This window comes from Hyalella azteca, unplaced genomic scaffold (genome assembly GCF_000764305.2).
Source record: "Hyalella azteca isolate HAZT.00-mixed unplaced genomic scaffold, Hazt_2.0.2 contig12328, whole genome shotgun sequence".
Classification (NCBI taxonomy): domain Eukaryota; kingdom Metazoa; phylum Arthropoda; class Malacostraca; order Amphipoda; family Hyalellidae; genus Hyalella; species Hyalella azteca.
This window is the reverse complement of record NW_025942288.1, coordinates 87,069-111,680: the sequence shown is the minus strand read 5'-3', so window position 1 is coordinate 111,680 and position 24,612 is coordinate 87,069. Positions and strand designations below refer to the sequence as shown.

At 37.9% G+C, this 24,612-nt stretch overlaps 1 protein-coding gene across 1 annotated transcript; it reads left to right on the top strand.

Annotated features, from left to right (window-relative positions):
- The first annotated feature begins 8,318 nt into the window (after positions 1-8,318).
- On the top strand, positions 8,319-24,275 carry LOC108669501 (neuronal PAS domain-containing protein 4). The gene is made up of 10 exons (XM_018156849.2): positions 8,319-8,846; positions 14,396-14,577; positions 15,262-15,320; positions 15,584-15,673; positions 17,791-18,003; positions 18,459-18,643; positions 21,477-21,583; positions 22,130-22,623; positions 22,778-23,510; positions 23,887-24,275. Exons 1-9 carry the CDS (start codon positions 8,821-8,823, stop codon positions 23,450-23,452), a joined length of 2,031 nt encoding a protein of 676 aa, XP_018012338.1. The 5' UTR covers positions 8,319-8,820; the 3' UTR covers positions 23,453-23,510; positions 23,887-24,275.
- Positions 24,276-24,612: the final 337 nt, after the last annotated feature.

The following is a 24,612-nucleotide window of genomic DNA, read 5'->3' as shown; positions in this document are numbered from 1 at the left end:
ATAATCCTGCACCTTACGTACATTGCCTCCCTAATCCTGTACCTTACGTACATTGCCTCCATAATCCTGCCCCTTACGTACATTGCCTCCATAATCCTGCACCTTACGTACATTGCCTCCCTAACCCTGCACCTTACGTACATTGCCTCCCTAATCCTGCACCTTACGTACATTGCCTCCCTAATCCTGTACCTTACGTACATTGCCTTCCTAATCCTGCACCTAACGTACATTGCCTCCCTAATCTTGCCCCTTACATACATAGCCTCCCTAATCCTGCACCTTACGTACATTGCCTCCCTAATCTTGCCCCTTACGTACATTGCCTCCCTAATCTTGCCCCTTACGTATATTGCCTCCCTAATCCTGCACTCCCTATTATACCTGCCTCATCCTGCACCTAAGCGTGCCGTGCTCGCAGCTTTGATTGTAGTTGGGCGGTGAGTACGGCGTCCACGAGTAAGTTCCAGACCAGAAATTAGGATCGATTTCATCAGGAGATTCTCGGTGAAATTCTAACTCTAATCGGCCGCGATTACGAGCGCCGTTGGCATTCTTGGCGCGGTGGCCCTCGGCTGACCTCTGACCGGGCGCTGCTGCCGCATGAGAGCGGTCCGTTCTCACCAGAGCTTCTACAGTATAAGGACTTGTTAAGGAGAAAACGCTGCTATAATATTATAGTCTATTTCTTATTATAGTCTAATTGGTGTGAGGGCTTTGATAGTAATGAAAATATAAGGTAAAATGTTGCTATAACTTTTTATAGTCTAATTGGTGTGAGGCTTTGATAGTAAGGAATATATAAGGAATAAACACTGCTATAATTTATAATAATCTATTTGGTGTGAGGACTGTGACAATAAAAAAAAAATATAAGGAGAAAACACTGCTATAACTTATAATAATCTATTTGGTGTGAGGGCTGTGACAATAGGGAAAAATATAAGGAGAAAACACTGCTATATCTTATAATAATTTATTTGGTGCGTGGGATTTAAAAATAATCGCTCTATTTTTGACGGGCATGAATGACAATTGAATAAATAGATTGAACGTTAGCAGGGAAGAAATAAAAATAAAAGGGGAAATATTTTCCCTTAATGTATATTAATGGTTTGTCATTTAATGACGTCAAAATAGAATATTACGTATATATTGCGATACTGCGTGAATTAGGAATGCTCAAACATAATAAGTTTTTATTACACAGATGATAAATGTTCGCCTCCTTCCCGATGAATGCGTAACTAGAAGCATTATATATGATGGAAATACGACTTTGCACCCTCGATATTTGACAATGATATGTAAAGCAGAATTAAAAGGCTATTAACTAAAAATATGCATCTCTGAAACGTAACCTAGAGAAATTTGAACAGCTTTTTGAAGAAGTGAAGTAAACTCCGGTATATAGTGTGGATTTTTTGTTAATAATGTAGTCTTTTTCAGCTTATAGGATAGTTGATTATTTGATGCAATCATGAGCTTCAAATAAAAATATATATTAAACCTTTCGTAAATGATGGAACTTCGGTCATGAGCAACTAGGTACGATTAGTATTGACAACGTTAAATGTACCCGAGATCAAAGGGTTAAAGCCAACATAGCTTTAAAATATACATCTAATATTACCATCCCCCTCAGGTAAATGGATTTGAAATAACATTATTTCCGACGATGTGTGTTGATGTACGTCAAATGCACGTTGAAACAAGGCACATCTTTAACTGTTGATATAAGGTTCATTCATATTTCATCGCTCAGATTGAATGCCAATTTTATGGCAGGTTCTTAATTAAATTCTCTAATTCGACATCATTGAGATCAGAATACGGCCGTTAAATTTTCAAATTATTTATCGCCTTTGTCACCGGAGAAGCTTCTCAGCTTTGAAGATTTTTCACGATGAACGTGTTTATTATTTATTTTCAACTCGTTTTAATATTATATATTTATGTTATGCGACAATAACAAAGAAATAATAAAATGAAACTGGGTCTCCTTCATCTTCTCCCACGCTCCTACAACGGAACCAAACTTATTTCAACATCTTTAATTTTCTTATGTCCACTGTAGGTGATGCTGGCAAAACATTTAATTGCTTAATCTTACATTTTCCTCCAACCAAGAGCTATATTAAATTGTATGGAATACGATAAAGAAATTAAAATATCTACAATTCAAGACAGTTGAGTATTATTTTGTATTATTCAGGAAACATATTGAAACCATTGTTTCATTTTATTTGTTCATTTCATTGCAATTATTTCAGAAAAGCAGAAAATACATCAGTTCTAACTAGATTTCCCAGTTTAATATAAATATTTCACCGGCAATTGCGCAGCGAAACATCACAGTTGGCTGCCTCGGCTAGCGCGCTCCACAGTTCATTGTGATCTGTCATAGTCCCGCTCATTTAAGTGGGCTCTACAGTGGAAACTTGTCTGGCTTCATTTGTTCTTCCAGAGATTTGCATCTACGAATTATGCTGTGTTCATCCATGAGAGCTGTTGCATGGAGATGTCAATGCGACCTGAGGCTGAACGTGTCACAAGATTGACGTCCAGATTTGATTTCTCTGGGACGCATGGGAACGATTCTCTGTCTGTAATATTATTACATTAGCATTCATTTATTTATTAACATCATAAGTTTTTTGTAATCATTATTAAATAATTATATTAGATAAGATATGTAAGATTTAAATTAATGAATATCTGAAGGATCTTGACATATTTAACGGTAATAAAATTTTATTGTCTTTATCATGAACATTTTGAGACTCTAAAAAATGGCGGGCTTAATTGACATAAATGACTTTGTGTGCATGAGCTCCGTAGACTTGTGTGCGATTGTAGACCAAAATAACAGTTAAGACTCCAGTTTCGTTTATCGCGTTTGTTGAGTAACCTTGCCTTTTAGTACGCATCATTTGTGATCACAATACACTAGCTTATAACATAATTGTTAACATATATATAACATAATTATAACATAATTATAACAAATTCCGAGCGCATATCAGGTTCCGACTGAATATCAAATGGGTAGCAGTTTCAAACTACTTTTCTAAACTCTCTCTATTAACGGCCTTTGAACTCGTACATTTAGTTACTAAATATCAAAGTCCAACAAAGTGCATTATAAAGTAACCGTTTAAATTAGGTAGATTTTACCGTGCTACTGAGAGCGAAATTCAGTAACAGTTTTTAATATATATTTCTATTCAATTTTGATTTTCATGCAATTAAAACAAATTTCATGTGTTGTCTTTATCTGTGAAATAAAGTTACTATAATAAGTCATTTACAAGAATTCATTTGTTCACAAAACTGATTTCATTGAGATCACTATAGGAATAGGTGATTAAAGTCTCTAAATATCTAGTTCATTTTAATATCGATTTGTTATATCAGCGCCATGGATCATTTGTAAGGCACCTATATTATTAGGTGGCATTAATATATTCTAATCGTTAAAATATTATTTTACAGAATTTAATTTCATATATTATCCGTTGACATGACGTCTATGTATTTTATTTGGCATAATCATATCCAAACGCTTGATGACGAAGCACTTCGATTAGAAGAAAATAGTCACAGAAATTGTATTAATTGCATTATATTAATTAATTGTATTAATTCTCGTCTAAGCAAAGGTTGCGACGACAATTTGGGTTGCCGAAGACTCTTTTATAAGAATCCACATTAATTGAATACAAACAAATAAAGGAATTTTCAAGATGGCTTCATAATATAATGACTTAGGCCTTCAAGTAGCTCTTGCATGGACAAGTAACATTTTTCAATGTTTCAGTTTTTGCTATATATAGTTGCTTAAGATATATATTTAGCTGTCAGAAAAGTCTTCTTAAACGTTCATGTAATTTGAATTTAACCATAACGCAAGTATTGAAGCAAGCAAAGGAAGAGCCACCTCTTCAAATATTCTAATGGTCTTTGGCAATCACCGCTTCACCATTTCCATTTAACCATAACGCAAGTATTGAAGCAAGCAAAGGAAGAGCCACCTCTTCAAATATTCTAATGGTCTTTGGCAATCACCGCTTCATTTCCATAGAGTGGCAATAAAAGGCGCATAGTTGGGACACGGGTGGCCATGCTCGACTACCACAAAGCAGTTTACGGGCGACGCAGTCCATGCGACACTCACTGTAATTCAAACGTAATTTACTGGTCAGACGCAACGACTGGAAGGTTCCTACAGAACGTATGGCAGCTGGGGGTATATACATATGTATATAGAGCGCTCTCCGAAGTGAGAACTGGACTTCTTGGTTAGAGGCATCATGCAGTAGAGTAGATATGATTTCCGAAAATTTTAATTTTAACTTCATGAGGGAGATAAAGTGAATATTTCGATCCGTACATAAATTGAAGACCAAATTCATTTTATTCAGCAAATTGCATTCTCAGTGCCTGGCAAAGCCTTTATTTATCAAAATAAGAGAACCTAATTATTAAATTATAAGTGGCTTGATGTTTTCATATATCTCGTAATCCTTTATTTTTGGAAGTTGGGAATTATATTCCTAGAATTGATGCTGAGATTCCTCCAAGAATTTGTGTATAAGACCATATATTGGACTTGTGGCACATTTAAATATGCATCAGCTTTATGTTTACGGATAGATGAGCGATCGTCAATGCTATTTGTACGTAAAAGACTGGGAAATGGATTTGAATTGAGTAAAGCGAGGGGTTTAAGTTTTTATTGAGATTAATTACATGTAGGATTGGAAGAACCCCAAAGATAATGGACGCGTTTCGTGATGATTTGGTTGGATTATATTAAAGCATTTTCAGAGGAGCAACTGAATGTGTATCAGGTGTACATTGGTGGGCATTTTTGGTCACCAGCAAGTTCAATATACCCCAGGAAGTGCAGTATTAGGACACTGAAAATACCTAATCCCTTTTACAGTAAACCTAGGACACTGAGCTATTTAACTCATGCTATTTATTATATGCCTACACTAGATGGGAGAAGTAAATATGATAAAATGGTTGTGAAAGTACCAGAGCGCACTTATAGCATCAAAAAAGTGCAGGCGATGGCTTTACGGTCCAAAAAACGAACAGGCCAATAACTAAGTGCTGTAAGCTGGGCGTACGTATCCGTTTGAACTCCAGCTGAATTTAGAGTTCATGATTCAGTGAGCCACAAAGCGAAGATGTTTGTCATAAGGCGGCTGCTCATCGAGCATGCGCCCCGAGAACTGCTCGGCGGGGGGTGTGTGTCGCCAGTCCTGCCCTCCATGGGACCCAGCGAGTTCGGGCTCTCGAACATGCAGCTTAGTAGCTTTGAATCAACTCAAATATAAGTAAGTCCTGGATATTAAAATTGTTGCATTGGATCCGAACGAATGCGGTGTACAAGGGAGGGACCTGAATGAATCCATGGTGTGTGCAAGCAGCGAGTTTTGAAAACCAGAACGGAAATTTGAGGGTGTGAGATGCAAATACTAGAACAGGATTAAGATTGCAGCTTAGGGTATTGTTGGGGAATGCGGAAAGACAAAATATAAATAATATTTTTGTGATCCATAATATTTACATATATCAATGGAATCAACCAAACTTGTTATTATAGAACAAAACAATGCTGTTTATAAAAAAAATCCTGCAAGTACGGTCACTTTATAATAACCATGTGCATTAGTCATAGCAGTGTTGCGTATTTGCATTCTAGCGTGAAACTTTATTTGGAACAATAGGTTGATTTTCGATGACCCAAGATGTGGCTGAAATCAATCCTCCAGTCTACGGTCAATCTACGCATTCACCAATTCGCTCATGCATGGGTTGATGCAAATGTTTGAAAAAGAAAATAATTATTTTCTAACTCTTCCCGACACTCTGATGTTTCTCACTAAGTTTATGTGGGCTGTTTTTAGCAAGAGCTCACCGGTTTGTGGGTTGATAGAGTTTGGTTCTAGTTTTGATTTCTGATCTGTTTCACTTTCATAAATCGAAGCAAGCATGTGGCGCACTGCTAGCTCGGGTCCCAAGATATATGACACTGAAGGTTCCCACGATAGGAGTGTGCTTTAGCTAAGGAGGTGCCTGTAGGTAGCCTGGCTCCGAACATGGCTCTGTCACTTGTTATGCATAAGCTAACCCGAGTGACAACTTCAGTGGATTATCAAACTGTGCTGGGTCCAACTTTTGTTACCTGACTCCAAAACCTGGAAGGTCGTCGCATTTTTTTCCACACAGAAAAAAAATCATACAAGCCTGATTATTTGATTATTGATTACTCGCTTCATATTAAAAATGAACAATCCTAAATTATGGTACGTATACTTTATACTTTATTATTGTCTCTTGAAGTCCTAAACTACCATGCAAAATTGGACATTCTAATAAAAATTAAATTCACGGCATTTATTAGAATCAGAAACATTTCGTATCGATTAATTAGTTTTTATAATAATTGTTCCTTATCCCATATCGCCGAAGCTTATGAATTTTTATTAATTGATCAGAATTATAGTTTCGCTTTCATGACCAGATACTGCACTTGCCCTAATGCTCTTAGAAATGCACTTCATTCCCTATGCGCCTTTCGATAAGGGCAACAAGGAATCTGGCTTTCTACAACTTTCAACGAACCCTAAAAAATGATTATTCTGTCATTAAGTTGGAAGGAAGGTCAATTTACGACTTGCCAGGCCACAAGTTAAGCTTAGGTGCTTCCCAAATGAACCAACAAAGAACGCCACAGACTTTAATGACATCATTCCCAGCATGGAGGACGTCTCTGTGAAATAACCTGGGCTTAATTTTCGAGTTAGGATTTGTTAGGATGATCATATTTACTGTGGACTTCCAGTATATTATTTCTACAAATTTGTAATAGTGCATTACTTTATTAACAGTGGGAAACTTTAATGAATTTAATCATGAAAGCATTTTAGTTGCATGAAACGAATGAGTACGGCCCTTAACATTTATGGTAAGGTTTGTCCAAAAAATTATGATCTGGAGACCAAACAACACATGCTGATAAGTAAAGTTAACTAGAACCAAAATTAAGGCAGCCTTGAGGGACCGTCTAGAAAATTTTATGCATGAGAAATCCTCAACGTTGATTAAAATTTGAAATAATACTTTATAGTGAGCTCCTAAATGTTCTTATATAAATTGCCGGTTGGATACACTGTGTTGAGTAACAGCTCATTCAAATGGTGACTTAATTATAAATCTTAAAATCTGCAGGCCTGCAGATACAAAGCACGAGATGAGGCTTAAATGGCATTAGATTATCTGAATAGTATTTATGTAATCAACAATGCAAAGCGTGAGCGTTGCATGAATATGTTTGCCTAAGTCGTGATTTTACTTTAAATCTAAAGAACGAAACATAGGTAATCAGCAGTAAATAAGTTCTGGGCGGAATAGTTGGGAGTCGAGACTTATCATTTTTAGTAGCAATATAATCTTCATGAGTCATGATCTTATATACATAATTTAGATTTTATCTGGTGACCTGAACGCCGAAAGAAGAAATGATCCAATGCCGCACAATCATGATTTTAGCTGAAGTCATGAGTGTGTTGCTATATAGAGAGACGTAAAATATTGTTGGCGATCGCCTATCAATATGCAAAACTACCTTCACTAACGCAAAAAAGATTTGTTTTGACCGCGGGAAAAATAATATTAAACTACACTGAATACATTAATGCATAATTCTCCATGTCTTCTTATGGTTTCGCATTTATGAAGGTCTAAACCTCGGATGCCGTCAGTCGGTCGGTCGCGACAAAGCGTGAGGCTTGAGAATCGTTCAGTGATACTTGAGCGCCTTGCCCACGTGTCTTGCAGTTCAACACCTTGGCAGGAGCTGTCCAAATCACAAAAACTCCCATCATAAAAACCACATGGGCAGTCTCTCGGCAAGCGTCCAAACTCCTTCCGCTCGCTTCTTCGGGAGACCAATCGTGACCAAGAAGAAGACGCGGAGGTGGAGTCTGGGAGGTATGGAACGACTCGTGCGGAGCTGCGGATTGCAGCCGGGAAAGACACGTATTTGATAAGCAGCATATATCTTATAGCTTTCCACATAGGTAGCTTAGTTTCATCTCATGTTGCGTCGATTATTTGAAAAATATTTTACAAAAAACTGGCCACTTCGAAAATTTATTGTGATTGTAACCGAAGCAATAAGTTGCCAAGGGGAGCGTGTGCGCAGGAACTTCCTAAAGCTCTATTAGCATTCCAGCAGCGGCAGCCAGGGTGGGTCCCGCGCAGAGGAGGAGCGAAGCCATCGCGATATGAAGTCCAGGAAGTGTCGAGGGCACAGGTAAGCAGACGATGTCGTGTTAGTTGGGAGTGTGACAGTGGCGAGTGCACTTCTTCGGCATTTCGATTGCTCGCTCGTGGCTCCTTATCTTGATATTTTGGTAATGCCCATGAGTTTGACGTCGTGTGATTTGAACATCGGAACCTTACTTGAAACATATCGTCTCTTCACACGAACTGACTATTCAACTTGCAACTAATTTGATGAATTTCAAATTCTGCTGGAAAGCTCAATTGTTGTTAGATTTATAAACTGCAAATCTGTGGAAAATTATTTAATTTGATTTTGAAACTCAAATAGTACTAGCTATGGACATAATTCTGGTGACGTATAAGTGAACAATATCCCTGCTTTAGTTCCACGAGAGACAGAAGTCCAAGTGGCACTGCCAGTGCTCGGCCCTAGAGTGCCAATCCTGACGCATCCCTTCAGAAGGAAGTCTCTTCGTTAACGTTCTTCGGACAAGCTTATTCCTACCACTACAAAAGATGCATGACATACTCAAAATGTGCAGGTCAGTGTTATTATTTGATACGTTTTTACTAAAAATTTTAGATTTAATTTATCCAAGATGGAAAACTTTAGCCGAGATGAACTTAATGGAATGGGAAAGAAAGAAATAGTCCGGAATCAATAAAATTCATCTCAACCAAAAATAGTAGTATGTTGTAGCATTAATTTCACTAAATACGGAATTTTTAGATTAACTAAACATAGTTTTCAAAATTCACTCAGTTATCTACGTTGGCGATATTGTCCACCGTTATTGTCCAGAACCATCAAGATATTCATTTCACAAAAAATTCAGAACCTCAAATTGAAAAAAAACGAGTTTTCGCTGCCATTAAATCACCTCATGCATGTCTGAGTTTTATTGCACCGCTGTTCTCCACACGCGGGAGTGTTGAGAGCTCGAGGTCATATATTCCTCAAGATTTTTTTACTGCGACTACATCTCGATCGCCGTGAGAATCCAGTTCCCGGACGTTTAACGCGCACGCATCTTTGCCTTGTGGCAGTTTTTCGACCTCGGCCTGAGTCATGTTTAGCCCAGAGCTTGCGATTGCACCAGTTAATATCTCCGAGCTTCACGACAGCGTTGGCTTGGTAGTCTAGAATGCTTGCCCGGTCCCACACTTTCATCTTGGTTGCTGCTGAGTTCAAGAATGGTCGTGGGGAGGGAGGCTAGCTGGCATTAGGAAATACAGTTTTAAAAATGATTTATTTGAAATCAGCTAGCTGATGGATAGACTAACTAACCTTACATTTTGTTATTTATTACGGAATGGGTAATCGGCAGTTCGGCTTTTATTTTATTATTAAATGATTGGAAACTATAGTAATCCAAATATTCGTTGAATGTTGCTGTTATCACATTAGTAGAAATATTCTACACTGTCTCTTTAGATATTTTGACAAATGAATGTAAATTTAAAGTATTCATAATTTTTGTAGTAATACAAATTATTTTGAAATGAAACTATTTTACGAGGTGCTTGATCGTTCACTCGGCTGAAAGTGTCCCACGGGAACGTTAAAACTAAATATTAATTTCCCGCTGGAAAAAAGAGAACTCAGTTAAAATAGAGTTTACACAAGTAAAAATTGGGCTCTTAAGATAAATTGAAGAGAGGTAAGCGGAGCACGTTTGGGTAAAAATTATTGTAAAAGGATTATAGAAAAAGTACATTTTTTCTTACTATAATGGTTGTACGGTGCTTGCAGATGGCTGATCCATACACTGCATTTAACTCGTTTTAAACAGATTCGTGTTTCTTCTTTCTTTACCTTTGATTCAATTAATAAAATTTATTATACGACTGTTTGTGAGCGCATGGCATTAAAATGACTTTCTTCTCATAGCCAAGTAATAATTAAAGTTTGAAAACATTTATATTGATCCATTCTATGAATTTGGATAAGTGTGCAAAGAATTACTCAACATTTTCACTTGAAATCGCACGTATGGATACTTCACAGTTCAAAGTGGATAATTTGTGAATTATTGTGAATTAATTTAATAGTTAAAACTGGATAATTCACAGTTCAAACAGAATTCGATACCAATAACTATCTAAAGTAGTTGAACTCCTGACTTGTCAGTATCGCATTGTTTTATATAAAGCATAGCTGCTGCAGGTGCATTTCTTTGGCTCAGCCCAGCTTCTCTTATTGTCGCCAGATTCCATCTTGTCAAAGAGCTGCAAGCACTAACGTGACGTTATCTAAATCAAATCTCTACTCTCGAAGGCAGCAATATAGGAAACGTGATGGGTCCCATACTCCTGACCAACTATTTAGTTATGCCAGCCATGTGTTTTGATCGTGCGAAACTAAACGATAAGTGCATGAGCTTCAAGCCGATATTTAAATGCTCTAGGCTACAGGAGAATATGTTTGTCCAATTGGAAAGTCGTGAGCCCTTCAGGGTACGAGCCAGCAAACTGGAATCTTCTGCAACCACGAAGATCAACCGCAAAAAGGTAATATCATTAATTGAGGGCGAAGATACAGTACTGTGGCATGGCTTGGCATTTGAGAGTCAATTATGTGCGACCGACTATGTTGAATGGAAGGTTAAACGACAAACACAAGGGTTCCATTCAGTCATACTTTGGTCGTTGATTATCTGTGCACCGGACAGGTAATCTGTGGTCGCACTCAGCATCTCCTGCGACAAATAACAAGGCAAACGTGCAATCCGAGTGCCCAGCATTGCCCTTTGATGACAAAAAATTGATCTGGTGACAGCAAATTGATCTGAAAAAAACTCAATGAGTTCCTGACCATGGCCGGGCTGTCGAGACCCGTGTTTAGCTGTGTTGACGCTCTTTAGTGGCGTCTTCTTCTAAATCACGGGCGGGTTTATTGCCGACGTCCCTGAGGCGGCCGTTCAGGCTTTATTTCTCCCAAGTAATCACTAAAAAAATCGAGAGGCAGCCACGGTCGGCAGCATCGATGAAGTCCACCCGCCCCGTGGAACGTGGGAAGACGCGCCAGGAACAGCTAGCAACGTCGCCGCGCGTCTCCCAGGTGGTCCTACGTTTATCAGCCTTTCATGCGCGGCTAATGAGTTGAGCAATTAGAACCACCATAAAACTACCTATAATATTGCTTCCTTGCAATATTTCTGCATCTGTGTGTTCGAAAATAATTGTTATTCGATTTTAAATATATGTAGCATTGTAACACTGTGGTATAAATCGTATTGTATGATTGGAAGTTTTCAAATCATTGGTATACAATTTACTCAATAATGTTTTCCGGATATTTTTATTTTAAATTCAGTCGATTAGAAATTCATCAGACGTAAATAAATTGCGCATATTATTCATAATTTAATAAAAATGGAATTGGAAAGATTTTTAATCTGAAAATTGACAAGAGATTTTATTCAGAAAACTTTCCCTACAAATTTTAATATAGCAAGGAAAAAAGGCTGCTGATATTATTTATTAGAAATATAGATCAGAAAAATCACTAACTTCGTAAAAATTTTTATAATTTGTCTGTACTTATAACTATGATAAATTCCCCATTAAAGTAATATTATATACGCTGACTAATTCATCCGCGAGGTTCGCACGGAGCAAATTTATGGTATGTTATACAATAAAAAAAGGAGATACACTCATATTCGTAATTGTGAAGTGAAAGTTTCCATGTCGCTTTGTTAAGGAAGCGTAATGAGCCATGATTACACAGAAGGTAAGGAATTCAATTGTTTCCCTTCCCATAAAATCAGGTGCGAGCGACCGCTTCATTGACCATGTCTACCTGAATCTTAATGATGTAACTTTGACTAATATTCCACTGTTTTTCTCCACTGTTTTAAATGAAAATGAACGATGCACAATAATTAGGCTCAACGCAGTTCAATCCGGAATGTGATCGAGCTCTTTTGAAACTCTTTAAAAGAGACCATATATTAAATTCATTATTTATATACACCAAGGAATCATCATTTTCTCTTGAAATATTGAGATACGTTGCGCATCACAATCCGCCATCTCATCGACTGTCTCAAGTAAAACCACATTGAGGAGGTCCGGACTCTTTTTATTTAATAGCCGAAAGATTCCATGCATGAAACCATCGGGAAGGATTATTGCGATTTCCTCCCTCAATCTTAGCGTCATTACCGCTCGCTGGGAAGCTTTCAAGTCGCCCGCCATGGACTGCGATCTTTTACAATCTTAGGCGGCTGTATAAGTCGTAAAAACTGTTACGGCGTCCGCAGGTGTTAGCACTCGATATATAACATCGGAGTGGAGGGAGAAAAATCGCGGGTATGACGTTGTAATGTGCGTATGTTAATAACATTCAATGTACAACACTGAAACGGAGTTGGTAGGAATCGAGGCAATGAGTTGTCCGCGGCATTGAGCTCAGTATTGCTCAAAAAATTCAGCTAATTCAGCTTATTAAATGAATTTTAACAATAAGTATACGTCAGACATTTAGTTGGGTGAGTGTGAAACTAGCATGCGAAGCGAGGAAAATTGAATTAATATTTAAACAATATAGAAACAGCCGAAATTTATTAGCTAACCTTTATAGGAATGAATAAGAGAACAAAATTATTTGGTTTGATCAAGTAAATGGTTTTTGGTGAGTAGCAAAACTTACGAAAAAGCATTTGCTCATGAGTATTTTTTTGAAATTTAACGGATATTATAAACGGAATTGAAATTCATAACAATCGAAAAGTGAAAATGTTTTGAATTAAAACAGGGTGAATGCAAATAATATGTCTAAGCTAATCTATAATTATTAGAAAAATTTCGACGTTTTCTTGGCTTATGAGATTTGCAAAACCTCGCATACTCTATCATAAAAGAAACATGATCAGGATGGACTAAAATCTTAGAAAGAAGCACCTCTTAGGAACATTTCTTCTCCGGTGGCCACGGCTATATGGTGTCATGGTGGATGGATTCGTTAGGTTTGCTTGGTCATTCAAAGTGAACAGGATTATCGAGGCGGATTGTCACACTGTGACCAAGTCGTTTGTCATGTGACGCTCGTGAACTGCCGTTCCTTGTGCGTCTGCCCGCCGCCGTGCTTCGTTGAGATGTTGCGCGCCATCACACAGGAAATTTGAAAAATTTATGCTATGAAAAATGTATTCAAGGTACTATATACATGAACCAACTGACTGCATTTTGCACCATGACATTTTGACTGACTGCACCATGTGAACATTTTGCTTATTTTCTACGATTTCGCTATTTTCGCATCCGCGTTACCTACTCCAGTTTAATTTACTGAATTGAGTCTGTGAAGTTTTTGGGAGATATAAAAAACCAGTTTGGCATTTATTTGGTTTCATATCACTATACACTATACGATACAACTAAGTTCCATTTGTCCGATGTGAGTGTAATTTAAAAAATACCATACGCTGTTATTAGGTTTTTGTTTGCTAGAGAGCATTATTTACCACACAATAAATTCCAATCAACTGTTTTCCCATAAATACTCACAAGCGAGAGGAAAACCATTTCCTTTTACAAAGTTTTAATTTAACAGGAAAGAATTCTCCTCGTAAGCACCAAAACAACTGTCACTGTGAGTGTTTGTAGAGTGTTAGACGAGAAATGTTCTAGGGGCGCTGCCAAGGTTTCTGAACACCACCTCCTTCTCCTGCGAGATGACTCAATCATTTTACTGAAAGAAATCATGATTTCTCAACAATACTGGAGTGTTTCTTAGCTAACAAATCTTGGGGTAGTTTTTTTTCTTACAAAGCTTCTACTTTTTCTTAACTTGAGGAGAACATAAAGAATGAACCTAAACAATAATGTGTTACCTTCGTCGAAAATCTTTCATATCAACCATAAATATTCTTTGTTCGCAGCACTTCTTACGGAAATATTAATTTGTGACTTCGTTTTAATTAGTGAACTATTTAAAAAGGAAATATCTCATTAATTTTTCGTATTGCCCATTCACAGCTTTATAAGCCCCAAGTTCATTAAACTGAAGTATAAATTTCATGTGGACAGTTTTTATAACAAAACAACACTCATAATTTAAACATATTTCACGGCTCATTTTCAGTTTCGAGGGCACAAAGTCGACAAAAGGCGCGTCAAAGATGCGGCGCGATCTTCTGAACGCTGAGATCGGACAACTACGCGAGCTGCTGCCCCTGCCGCCCTCGACCCGACAGCGGCTCTCGCAGCTGCAGCTCATGGCTCTGGTGTGCGTCTATGTCAGGAAGAGCAACTACTTCCAACAAGGTGAGCTTCTTAGCATGTTGATAATGTTTGCATTTTAGGGCTAAATAACCTCAAATAATTAATGTACCTAAGACAAAATTTATGTTTCGTGGTGCTTGAAAATTTCCGGCTTGTGCTTTTCATAAAGATGTTCAATTATGGAATAACAACCAATTAAGGGAAAACAACTCCAGCAATTTGGGGTAAATTTTTTGTGTCAAATAAAAGAACCAAGAATAGATGTGGCTTTACTATGCCAAGAAATAAGTATCTTTATGTTTAGTAGGTTACTTTCCACAGTCAGGCGGGCTGACTGGTTCTGTGATAATGCATTGAAAAAAATTGATTCGAAGTAAAATTTAATGACCCTCTCTGGGGTAATAATATGTAAGGGATCGCCCTTTATTGAAGAAAATTAAATCTTTTTAATGCACGCGTTCATTAAGTTACAAAAAGTATGATAAATCAATAAATTATGTACTTTCACGGGAAGAACTATTGTACGGGTAACTATATTTTTATAATTGCACACGCTACATATGGCAGTGATTTACAGGTTAGCTTGGGAGAGACAAGCCAATTCACTCTGAGTTTAAATTTATATTGGATTTTGCGTGAAAACTGAGTAAAACATCAAACAATTTTCATTTATGCGCGAGTGATTGGATGATTGCCATTGTTAATTCAATTGGTTTTCTTTTTCAGTGTTGAAGCAACAGGCTACGAGACTTGCCTCTGAAAGCGCCAACATGGAATTTTTGAAGGTGAGTTCATCTACTAGAGTGCACCCTAAAAAATTGTTCTTAAAGTATCATTACTGGTCATTTTGTATCATCTATGTAAGGTTTCATTACTATATAATGCTTCGAAAAATGTGATTCTAAAGTGGCGTGGTGCGGTAATTATTTCTATTTTCATTAGCGAGCCATATTCATTTTATTGTATTATAGATTATATTCTTTGGGCAAAGCACATTGAGCCCGTATTACCAAATGTAACACTGAAGCTTTAAATTCTTGTTTCTCAGGCTCTCAACGGATTTCTTATCATGATGACACAAGGAGGAAAGTTGCTCTACATTTCTGACAACGCTGCTGAGTACCTCGGTCACTCTATGGTGAGTAAAAGTTTCATTTACGCATGAATTTCTTCTTCAGTTAAAAGTCTAGAGTAACCAATTTGCGTGTGGGTTTATCTGACAAAATATATCAGATTTTTATGCAAGTTAGAAATATAAATCATAATCGTTAATTATCTCTTACAAATGCGAGGAAATACTATGTTAGTTCAAGCATGTTAAATCATCCTCACTAATATTCTTGGATTGTTTTAATTTTTCATTTTAAAGGAAGATATGTTACCTAATATTAAACTATTTGGCTTTTTATCTATGTTTTATTTATATGTTTTATTGCGGTAGATAATTTTAAACAACAAATTTTGATTTCCTCAAAAATCTGTGAGAAGAATCCCGATGCGGATGTAAACGTACGGTCGCAATCTCTCCAACCACCGTTACGAAAGATTGCCCGCACGATCAGGCTCAATAATGGTAGTTTTGTTATTCGGTGACAAGCATCTTATAGAGCGAGTTGCTTTCCCATGGACCATGCCAGCTCAAGACTAGTGCCCTTGTCTACAAAGGCATAATTATTTTCTTTTTATAGGACACTGAAATCTCCCCTGAGGTTAGTTTTAGAGTTGATTGATCATTTTTTTGCTGGTGTTGTTGTCACAGTGTCATCGAGAGGCCGAGAGTGATGTCATGATTGTGTGTTTGCTTTTTGTTTTGTCGCAGCTTAAAAATTCTTTCGCGATCGAGCTTTTCTTAATCGGCGGTTGCCTGGGAAGCTAAAATGCGTTTTCCTCGACCGGCAAAAATTTTTTGAAAATGTGACATGAATTTTAATCAAATATAATCAAAGTGATCAATCTGTGGGGCTGTAAATTTTGTTCACATGGGAGAGGGCGGAAACTCACTGGATGATTGCTGTCGCACACGAATGATAATAAACGACAAATTTCTAGTTTTTTGTACAGTATATATATCATTCAATCAATGTTGTACAAAACTCATTAAATTTCACTAATGGATATGTTGATGCATAATTATTTACTAATGTTCAAATAAGTCAAACTTCATATTAAGGCCACAATCATTTGAGAGAGATTTCCAGTACACAGAAGAACTTGTACAACCAAATTTTCATGTATGAAATTCCTAAGCATCGCTTCCTGGAATTTATTCAAAATATGTAGACACTATATTGATAATTCATACAACAGAAATCATTTTTTTAGATATTCTGATGAATGTGTGACGGAAGTATATAGCAGGTATAAAGATTTCCGATTATTAGTTCTCGTTATATCGGGGAAATCTTGAAAATTACTCATGCCTCAGAGATATTTCGAAATGTTAGTTCCGACTTCCGATGCATATAAATTGAGAATTTTCAAATCCTTTTGTTTTATCAAGAAGGATCTCAGTTTGAATATCTCCTCTTGAATTATTTATGATTGTCATATCCGCATTTTTTTTAAATATTCATCGATAGCAGGAACGGAAGTAGGAGTATGTAGGGGCAGTAAGTTATAGGAGCTCTGGGACACTCCCAGTCACGGCAAGTCGACCACGATTGCTGCGACGTCGTTGATTGGACTTCAATAGCAGGGCGTCAGCTACTACAGTGTCAGGAAATTAAGCAAGAGTTGCTCATGGACAAGACAATCTTGATGACGTTATTAAAGTACCTATGAAATAAGCATGAATTATAGATGCTCAAGCCGTAAAAATTGATGTGAGTGCACATCATTGTAGGCTGACGAAAATTTTTGTGAACTTTTATTTAACTAATTTAATCGGGCAATTTCCTCAATTATTTGACATGAAAATTAAAAATTCAATAAGCAACTTTTATATATCACGGGCTACTACTATACTTTTTTAAAACAATTCGGTCCTATTTTGTAGAAATTGAAATTGAAGACAGCGCTACTCGAAGCAAAGTATAGGAGAAAACTGAAGTTCAGGTTAAACTTTATTTATATTGGGAAAATTATAGCGTGATAATGTTAAGCTGTATCTTGAAAACCACTTTAAAGCCTAGGCATAAGACAAGGCTTCGGTAGAAAAAGCTTATTGAAGTCTCTTATTCACCATTTGCGCCAATACATGAGTCACTTCCTATATATAAAGAGTTCAACCTCAAACAATTTGAACTCTAATTTCAGATGCGGAAATACATATCGTGTCTTACAAAACCTCAAATAATTACCATATCTCCGAGCTTTATGTATCGGAGGTTGGACAAACAGGACCACGCGGCGGTGCAGGCCGAGCTGGTGAGGGCCGCCCAGGCGGGGCCCGAGGACGACAGGCTCTTCCTGTGCCGTATGAACGTCTCCAGGAACGCCAGGCGGCAGATGCGCTTCGGAGACCAGAAGGTGAAAGAAAATTTAACAAATGATGCACATTATTAGATGAGGATTAAGAATAATTAGAATTATTCGATTACGTATAGGAAAATAAGTCAATAAGTGTACCGGATAATATCCAATGAATATTCTGTGTGGGCATTTTTCCCGAGCAAATATTGTTAATGTTTTTTGTAGGTAATGCGATAAAAATTTGATGCAGCACATTTAAATTACGTATAGCAATCAGAAGTTAGATTTCTATATGCAGTAATTGTGTGTTACATATTTTCTCACCAATACTTAACTGCCAGCAATTATTTCACCGTAACCTCAACATTGTCATGTCGCTGGTGCAATTGGAGAACAAACACGTACAGAAATCAGGAGGAATATTTCCATCTGCTGTAATTAGCGTCAAATTAAAACTAAAATTTATTTACTGGGTTATTTTAACACAGCATGTACATTTTTGCGTGTCACAGGTGGTGCTGGTGCACGGTCACTTCTTGTCGTACCTGCCTCTGTGCTCGCGTAACGAGCCCGTCTTCCTGGCGCACTGCTCGCCCGTCGCCATGCCGGAGACCCGCGAGAGCGTCGTGCAGGGCGCTACGAACGTCTTCACTACGCTGCACACGCTCGACATGAAGATAATCAGCATCGATAAGAAGTGAGTACTAAGATAACACTAAGATAATCTCTATTGATAATAAGTGAGACTAAGATAGCACTAAGATAATCTGTATTGATAATAAGTGAGTACTAAGATAGCACTAAGATAATCTGTATTGATAATAAGTGAGTACTAAGATAGCACTAAGATAATGTGTATTGATAATAAGTGAGTACTATGATAGCAGTAAGATAATCAGCATCGACAAGAAGTGAGTACTAAGATAGAAGTAAGATAATCAGCAGCGACAAGAAGTGAGTACTAAGATAGCAGTAAGATAATCAGCATCGACAAGAAGTGAGTACTAAGATAGCACTAAGATAATGAGCAGCGACAAGAAATGAGTACTAAGATATTTTTCAATACGCAGGGAATTACAATAAGCTTGAATAACTATTGAAAGTAGTTAGATATTTCATACAAAGACATAAAGGTTTTCGCGGCTCCCACGCCCGACGTCGGCGGTCTCAGTAATAACGCGGCTATAGTTTAATGCTCACTTGGTCTTTAATTTAAACGAGAACAGTAGCGTCTGGTGTCGCCATCTGTTGGTGGTGCGGTGGCATCGAGCGACTCTTAAACCGAAACTTGTCTCCAGCGATTTTATTTTATTATATGACGTGTGTGGCGCGTCATATCATTATAAGGCGTCAATAAAAAATAAATTATTTATCATAAAGAAATTAGGAAATTGATATCACTGGACTAGTGATGTTTCCCGAGCTGCTTCCCTGAATTAAAATGGAAATGGACAATGTGTTCCTGAACAACGAAATTGAGCGCATTGTTAGACTATCACTATCAAACTACTTCTTTGAGCCATGAAAACTTCCAGACATTTCCAAGCAGGCCAATTATTTTATTTTCTTCAACCGTTTAACCATAGTAAAAATAATCTAAATGACACAGAAATTATAGGTGATTAAGTCTTTACAATTTTGCGGAATCTTGTACCAGCTTTTTCCTCGCTAAATTAAGTGATTGCACATCGTTACCCGCTGATTAAATTGCCTCTACGTCAGTTTCCCATGACGCTGGGCCGGGGCAATCGCTCTCGTGCGAACTTGTCCTTGTGTCCCGCATTATGGTGCATGACCGAGCCCACCAATTACGGGCATAACAAGCGCGCGTGTCTCGTCCTTATATGTTGAACGTGTGACATAACAGATGACCCTGGCTACAAGGCAGTCGAGGCACGGGAACAGCCAAACAAAATATAAATGAACGAGACCTGATAGATAAAATAAAGCGGGCGCGGACCTAAGATTGAGGACCGAGGATTAACGCATGAAAAATGGGACTTTCCCGCGGTAGTGATAGCGAGCATTATTATCGGCACGCCTCAATACAGGTATTTTCAACGTTTGTTCTATTAATTTCATGACTTTGTAAGGATAAAGGCTTAGAGTGGAAGTAAGGTTCATTGATGAATAACTATTATGAATATTTCAGGCTGAAAATTCAGGTATAGTTACTGGTTTACTCCTAAACACTTGAACCATGCTTTACAGGACACAATTGTTGCTCAATCAATGGAATCACCCTTGATTGAGCTTCTTCCTGGAATTAAAAAATAAAATTCTACTCAAAATTATTGCTTTGCATATAAATCAAGGCAGGTGGATTTTTGATTTCGTAACTATTGCTCTTTGACGTCAGAAAGTTCAAGGTCAACTAATATAATTATAAATAATTCAATACTTCGAAATCATTGTATCCCGTGCTGAATAACGAGCTGTTTCACTAAAAAAGCACAGGGAAAGCGGCTGAAAAATATGTTCTATAATATTAAGAAATATGAAGGTAATGAGTTACAAATTAAAGATACATTGAAGACCTACACAAGGCTATTTACACAAGACGGACTGGTGTGAAAAATCTTTTTCTTGACTGTTCTTCTCAGAATTCTAGAAGCCAAACTATTTTAAACGATCCAAAGGGCAAATTGTAATGCAATCCAGACCGGGCTCTTAAAGAGAGGTGATGCAAATATAAGTATCGGAGACGCCTGGCTCGTGCTTCACACGCCTCATCACCGCTTGATCCTGGAAGCCAGTCAGTCCAGCTCAAGCTGGAGCACGAGTTTGTGAGCAATCTGAGCGCGGCTCAGCTTCCCATGGAACGATGTGTCCGGTGGCATTCCGGCCTCCAACTGAGAGCACGAGCTATCCTGCTGGCTCACTCCACGGGAACTTAATTTATCTTCGATATTAGAATCTGGTCAGGCATACACACAGATAACGAATCTCAGTCAAAAGCCTGTCCTTATGCGAATGAGATGGGAGTTTTTTACTGGGCTGGGAGATGAGGTTAGCTATGGGTCAAATCTGAGTGCGAGTTTTTTACATTTTTTAGCTGTTGAAAAACGTATCAGGTTCTCGCCCTTTGCTGTCATCTTAAGGTTTATTTATTATCGGGTGCAAATAAAAGATTACAAATTTTACCGAATGTTAATTCTGTGATGCACACTATTGTCATATATGGACGACGTATAGCCACATAAATAGTTGTAAAAGAGATCAGTGACCAGCGTGTGAATTGTCAGCTCGGAAACTGTGTTCATACTATATCGTCCATTTTCTGTTTAAAAACTTTCGCTTTGAATTTATAACAGCCTTGCTTGCAAGACCTATTAATTTAAGGAATAAAATCGTTCGTAATTTCAAAAATTGGAACAATCCAACTTCGGAAAATTTTCACGAGGAGACAAATTAAAATCAGGTCCAGTATATGTATATATAGTGTTTGAACATACATTTTTTCAAATGGTAGCTTGTATTGTAATGGAACAGTTATCATCATTAACGTGTTTCTATTTTCTTCTTCTCAGTGGGGAATTTTATCTTGGCTACAATAAGAGTTCGCTGGCAGGAGTGTCTTGGTATCACCTCATCCATCCCGACAACTTGCGCGACGCGCAGACCAAGCATCGCCTCAGTGAGTACCACGAAATTGCATAATTAGATGATGTAATTGAATTGTGTAGGATGCAGACTCAAAATTAACTATAAATGTTTGTTAGTTATCATTACTATGATTAATAACTTCGAAGTAAGCGGTTGCATTTTTCATGTTTGAGCAAATGACCGGATTTTTAGAGGGACATCCACAACATGATGATGTTAACCTAAAACATGAACGGTGATCGTTAAGAGAAGTTGGTTTTGTATTTAATTTGGAAGCATAGTTTATTGACGACGCACAGCATCATTGTAAGAAAAATGGAGCTCCAATTATTTTCAGTGATGATTTTTATGAAAAAGAACCTATACTGATAAAATGCAAGCAAGTAGTGCAATGTGAATTGATAACCTACGCGGAACACAACTGAATAATTTGATACCAATGTATAGTAATTACAAGAAAATAAACTTTTTTAAAAGTATATTGAATAATTTTTTAATCAATCTCAAAAAGTTAATACATGAAAATTTTTACCTGTTTGCAAACTAAATTTATCAATTTGCCTTCAACTCTTTCCAGTCACTTCCAGCGAGCAAGAGCGCTCTTGCATTCTGCTGTTACGTCTCCAGGCGGCCGGAGGTGCATGGCGTTGGGTGCACTGTGTCCTCCAACTCAAAGACGCTCAGGAAACAAGCACCAACTCTACCGCCACTGCAGCAACGAGCGCAACTGCCGCTCCAACCGCCACATCAACAGTCACTTCAGGGACCCAACCACAAATTCCATCGACTTCAGCGTCAGTGCCAGTGCAGAATGTTGAGGCTCCTTCCCCTGTGATTGCTGGGGCCCAAGCTGCTCAAGCAGCGACTGCACAACCCGCGCAGCCTCTACAAAATCAGCAGCAGCCTATCATCGTAGCCACTAATCAAGTTTTGAGTGAGCGCGAGGCGGCGGTGCTTAGAAGCAACTCTTGGCTGTATCATTACTACACGATGCAGTCCAAGCTTCAGTACGGACTTGCCTACGAGGCCCAGAGGGTGCACGCTTACTACCCACAAGTGATGCCTTATCAGGTGAGTCCCAAATTTGATTGCATGCGAAAGTGTGTTGGGAATAACTTCTAAATGGTTCGTAATGAAAAAATTTGCATTCATTTGTTATTATGAGTCTACGATGTTATTTAGAGTACCTACAAATGTTTCAAAATACTCTGTTTTATTTATACAGACGGAAGCAGCAGGGAGCTACATGGCGACGAACCCCCTGGCCAGCACTCACTATCAACAGCAGTTCAATCCTACCACTCATTCATCACATTACCCACTTAGCACGTCATACTTACATCCATATCACGCCCACTACTCTTTAAGATTACATTCGGAATACTCGAGGGATTCATCACAGTCCTACTACGATTATTCTAGCCCTGCAGCACACAACTACGTCTACAACTACAGCAACGGTCTGCAGACGACAGCCCCTGTGCCAGAGGCCATGAGTCCAGCGCCATCGTTGACGCCCAAGTCCCGCAGGAGCACCCCAATGTCCTCGCCGAAGAGATCACCGGTGTCGCACGGTCTTGGATCCACAGACGGATCCGGTGGCGTAGCCGTGGCCACTCCTGTAGCCGTGAGGCCTTCTCCACACACACAAATTAAGGGAGGTTCACCGATGAGCGTCGATGAATCGGAACTTTCTTGGAAATCGTCACCAAATCAGGAGGTCCCAGAATGTCCTGAATATACCCCATACGTGACGCCACCTTATTCAACGACTGCAAGTCCCACCAAATCCACTCATTTCTCCTTTGATAACAGTCCTGAAGCCAGCGATCAATACGTTCCTTCCCCGCACATTGATCCTCGGGAAGCTCCCTGGTACTCCCATGCCTTCGTCAGATAAAGGACGATGACGCGCCCGTTAAGCACCTTTCCACTTCCGTCCCTAGCGTCGGGCCGTGGTGAGTAACATTGACTAGGAAAATTATCGAGATTATTCCTGAAATCAGAAATTCGCTAAGAATAAATAAAAAAATTTACTGATAAAATTAATTGTACTCATATTGAAAACGATTAGGCAACTTGCTTCATCATGTTTCGAAAATCCAGGAATACAAGTGTAACCAAATGAGCGGCTTCAATAGCGAATTTTCTTTTTCTGTAACATCTTGGAAAAATTCGTTTCGCTTCAAATAAAGAAGATTAATCCATCAAACTTTTCCAACCATTGTTATCATTGCAACCATTTATTGAAACTAGTTTAAAATGTGAAAAAAAATGTCCGCGTATAAGTTTTGATTGAGTGGTACTAATAAATGAAATGATTTCTTTTCTCAGGTCGTCTAGTCGCTGCTAGTCGCGACCTGTTCCCGGCAGGTCAGTCGATGTGCAACTCCGAGTAAATGTTTCAAGGACGGCGTCATCACCGTGCAGTGTGTGGTGTATAAATTAACTTGCTATAGTGTGGCTGGATCCTCGCTCCTACCTTAATATTTTCGGACCAGAAAGATCGCAGTGATGATATTGATTGTGAGTTATTTGCAAGGGTGTAGATTTATCTAGTAATAGTTAGCATTTCATATAGTGTATTATTTTATTATCAATAGGAGGTTCATGAATATACTTTTGCTTGTGTTGCTTCACTACTCTTTATATAAGGCAAGTTAAATTTTCGTGTTTTTTTAAGGAATGTGTTATTCATAGTTGACTTTTAGTCAGTTTTGGGGATTTGCATGTCATTAAATTTCATCATATTTTTGAAGTTGAACAAATTTTTTATACTATTGATGGATCAAATTTTTACCTTCCATTTTGAAGGGGTTTTGGTTTTTCTAAAATGCATTAGCTTATAATTAAGTCGAAGTGCAATGAGAAAATTCCTAGAGAAAATACAATAATGAAACTGTGTAATTATGCAAAATATTATTTAGTTATCTGATAAAATTGAAAATATGTCGGGATGATTCAGTATTCCGTTACCTGGACTTATGATTAAACATTCTCTTATTATCATATCATCTGTAGGTTTAATTTTTTGTTTTATGTTCTCTTTATAATTCAGGT

Excerpts from the sequence above, each read along its gene's own strand:
- LOC108669501 (XM_018156849.2), top strand. The coding sequence starts at position 8,821 with ATGCATGACATACTCAAAATGTGCAG. Across the intron at positions 8,847-14,395 it reads GACATACTCAAAATGTGCAG|TTTCGAGGGCACAAAGTCGA; the intron begins GTCAGTGTTATT and ends GCTCATTTTCAG. Across the intron at positions 22,624-22,777 it reads CACAAGTGATGCCTTATCAG|ACGGAAGCAGCAGGGAGCTA; the intron begins GTGAGTCCCAAA and ends TTATTTATACAG.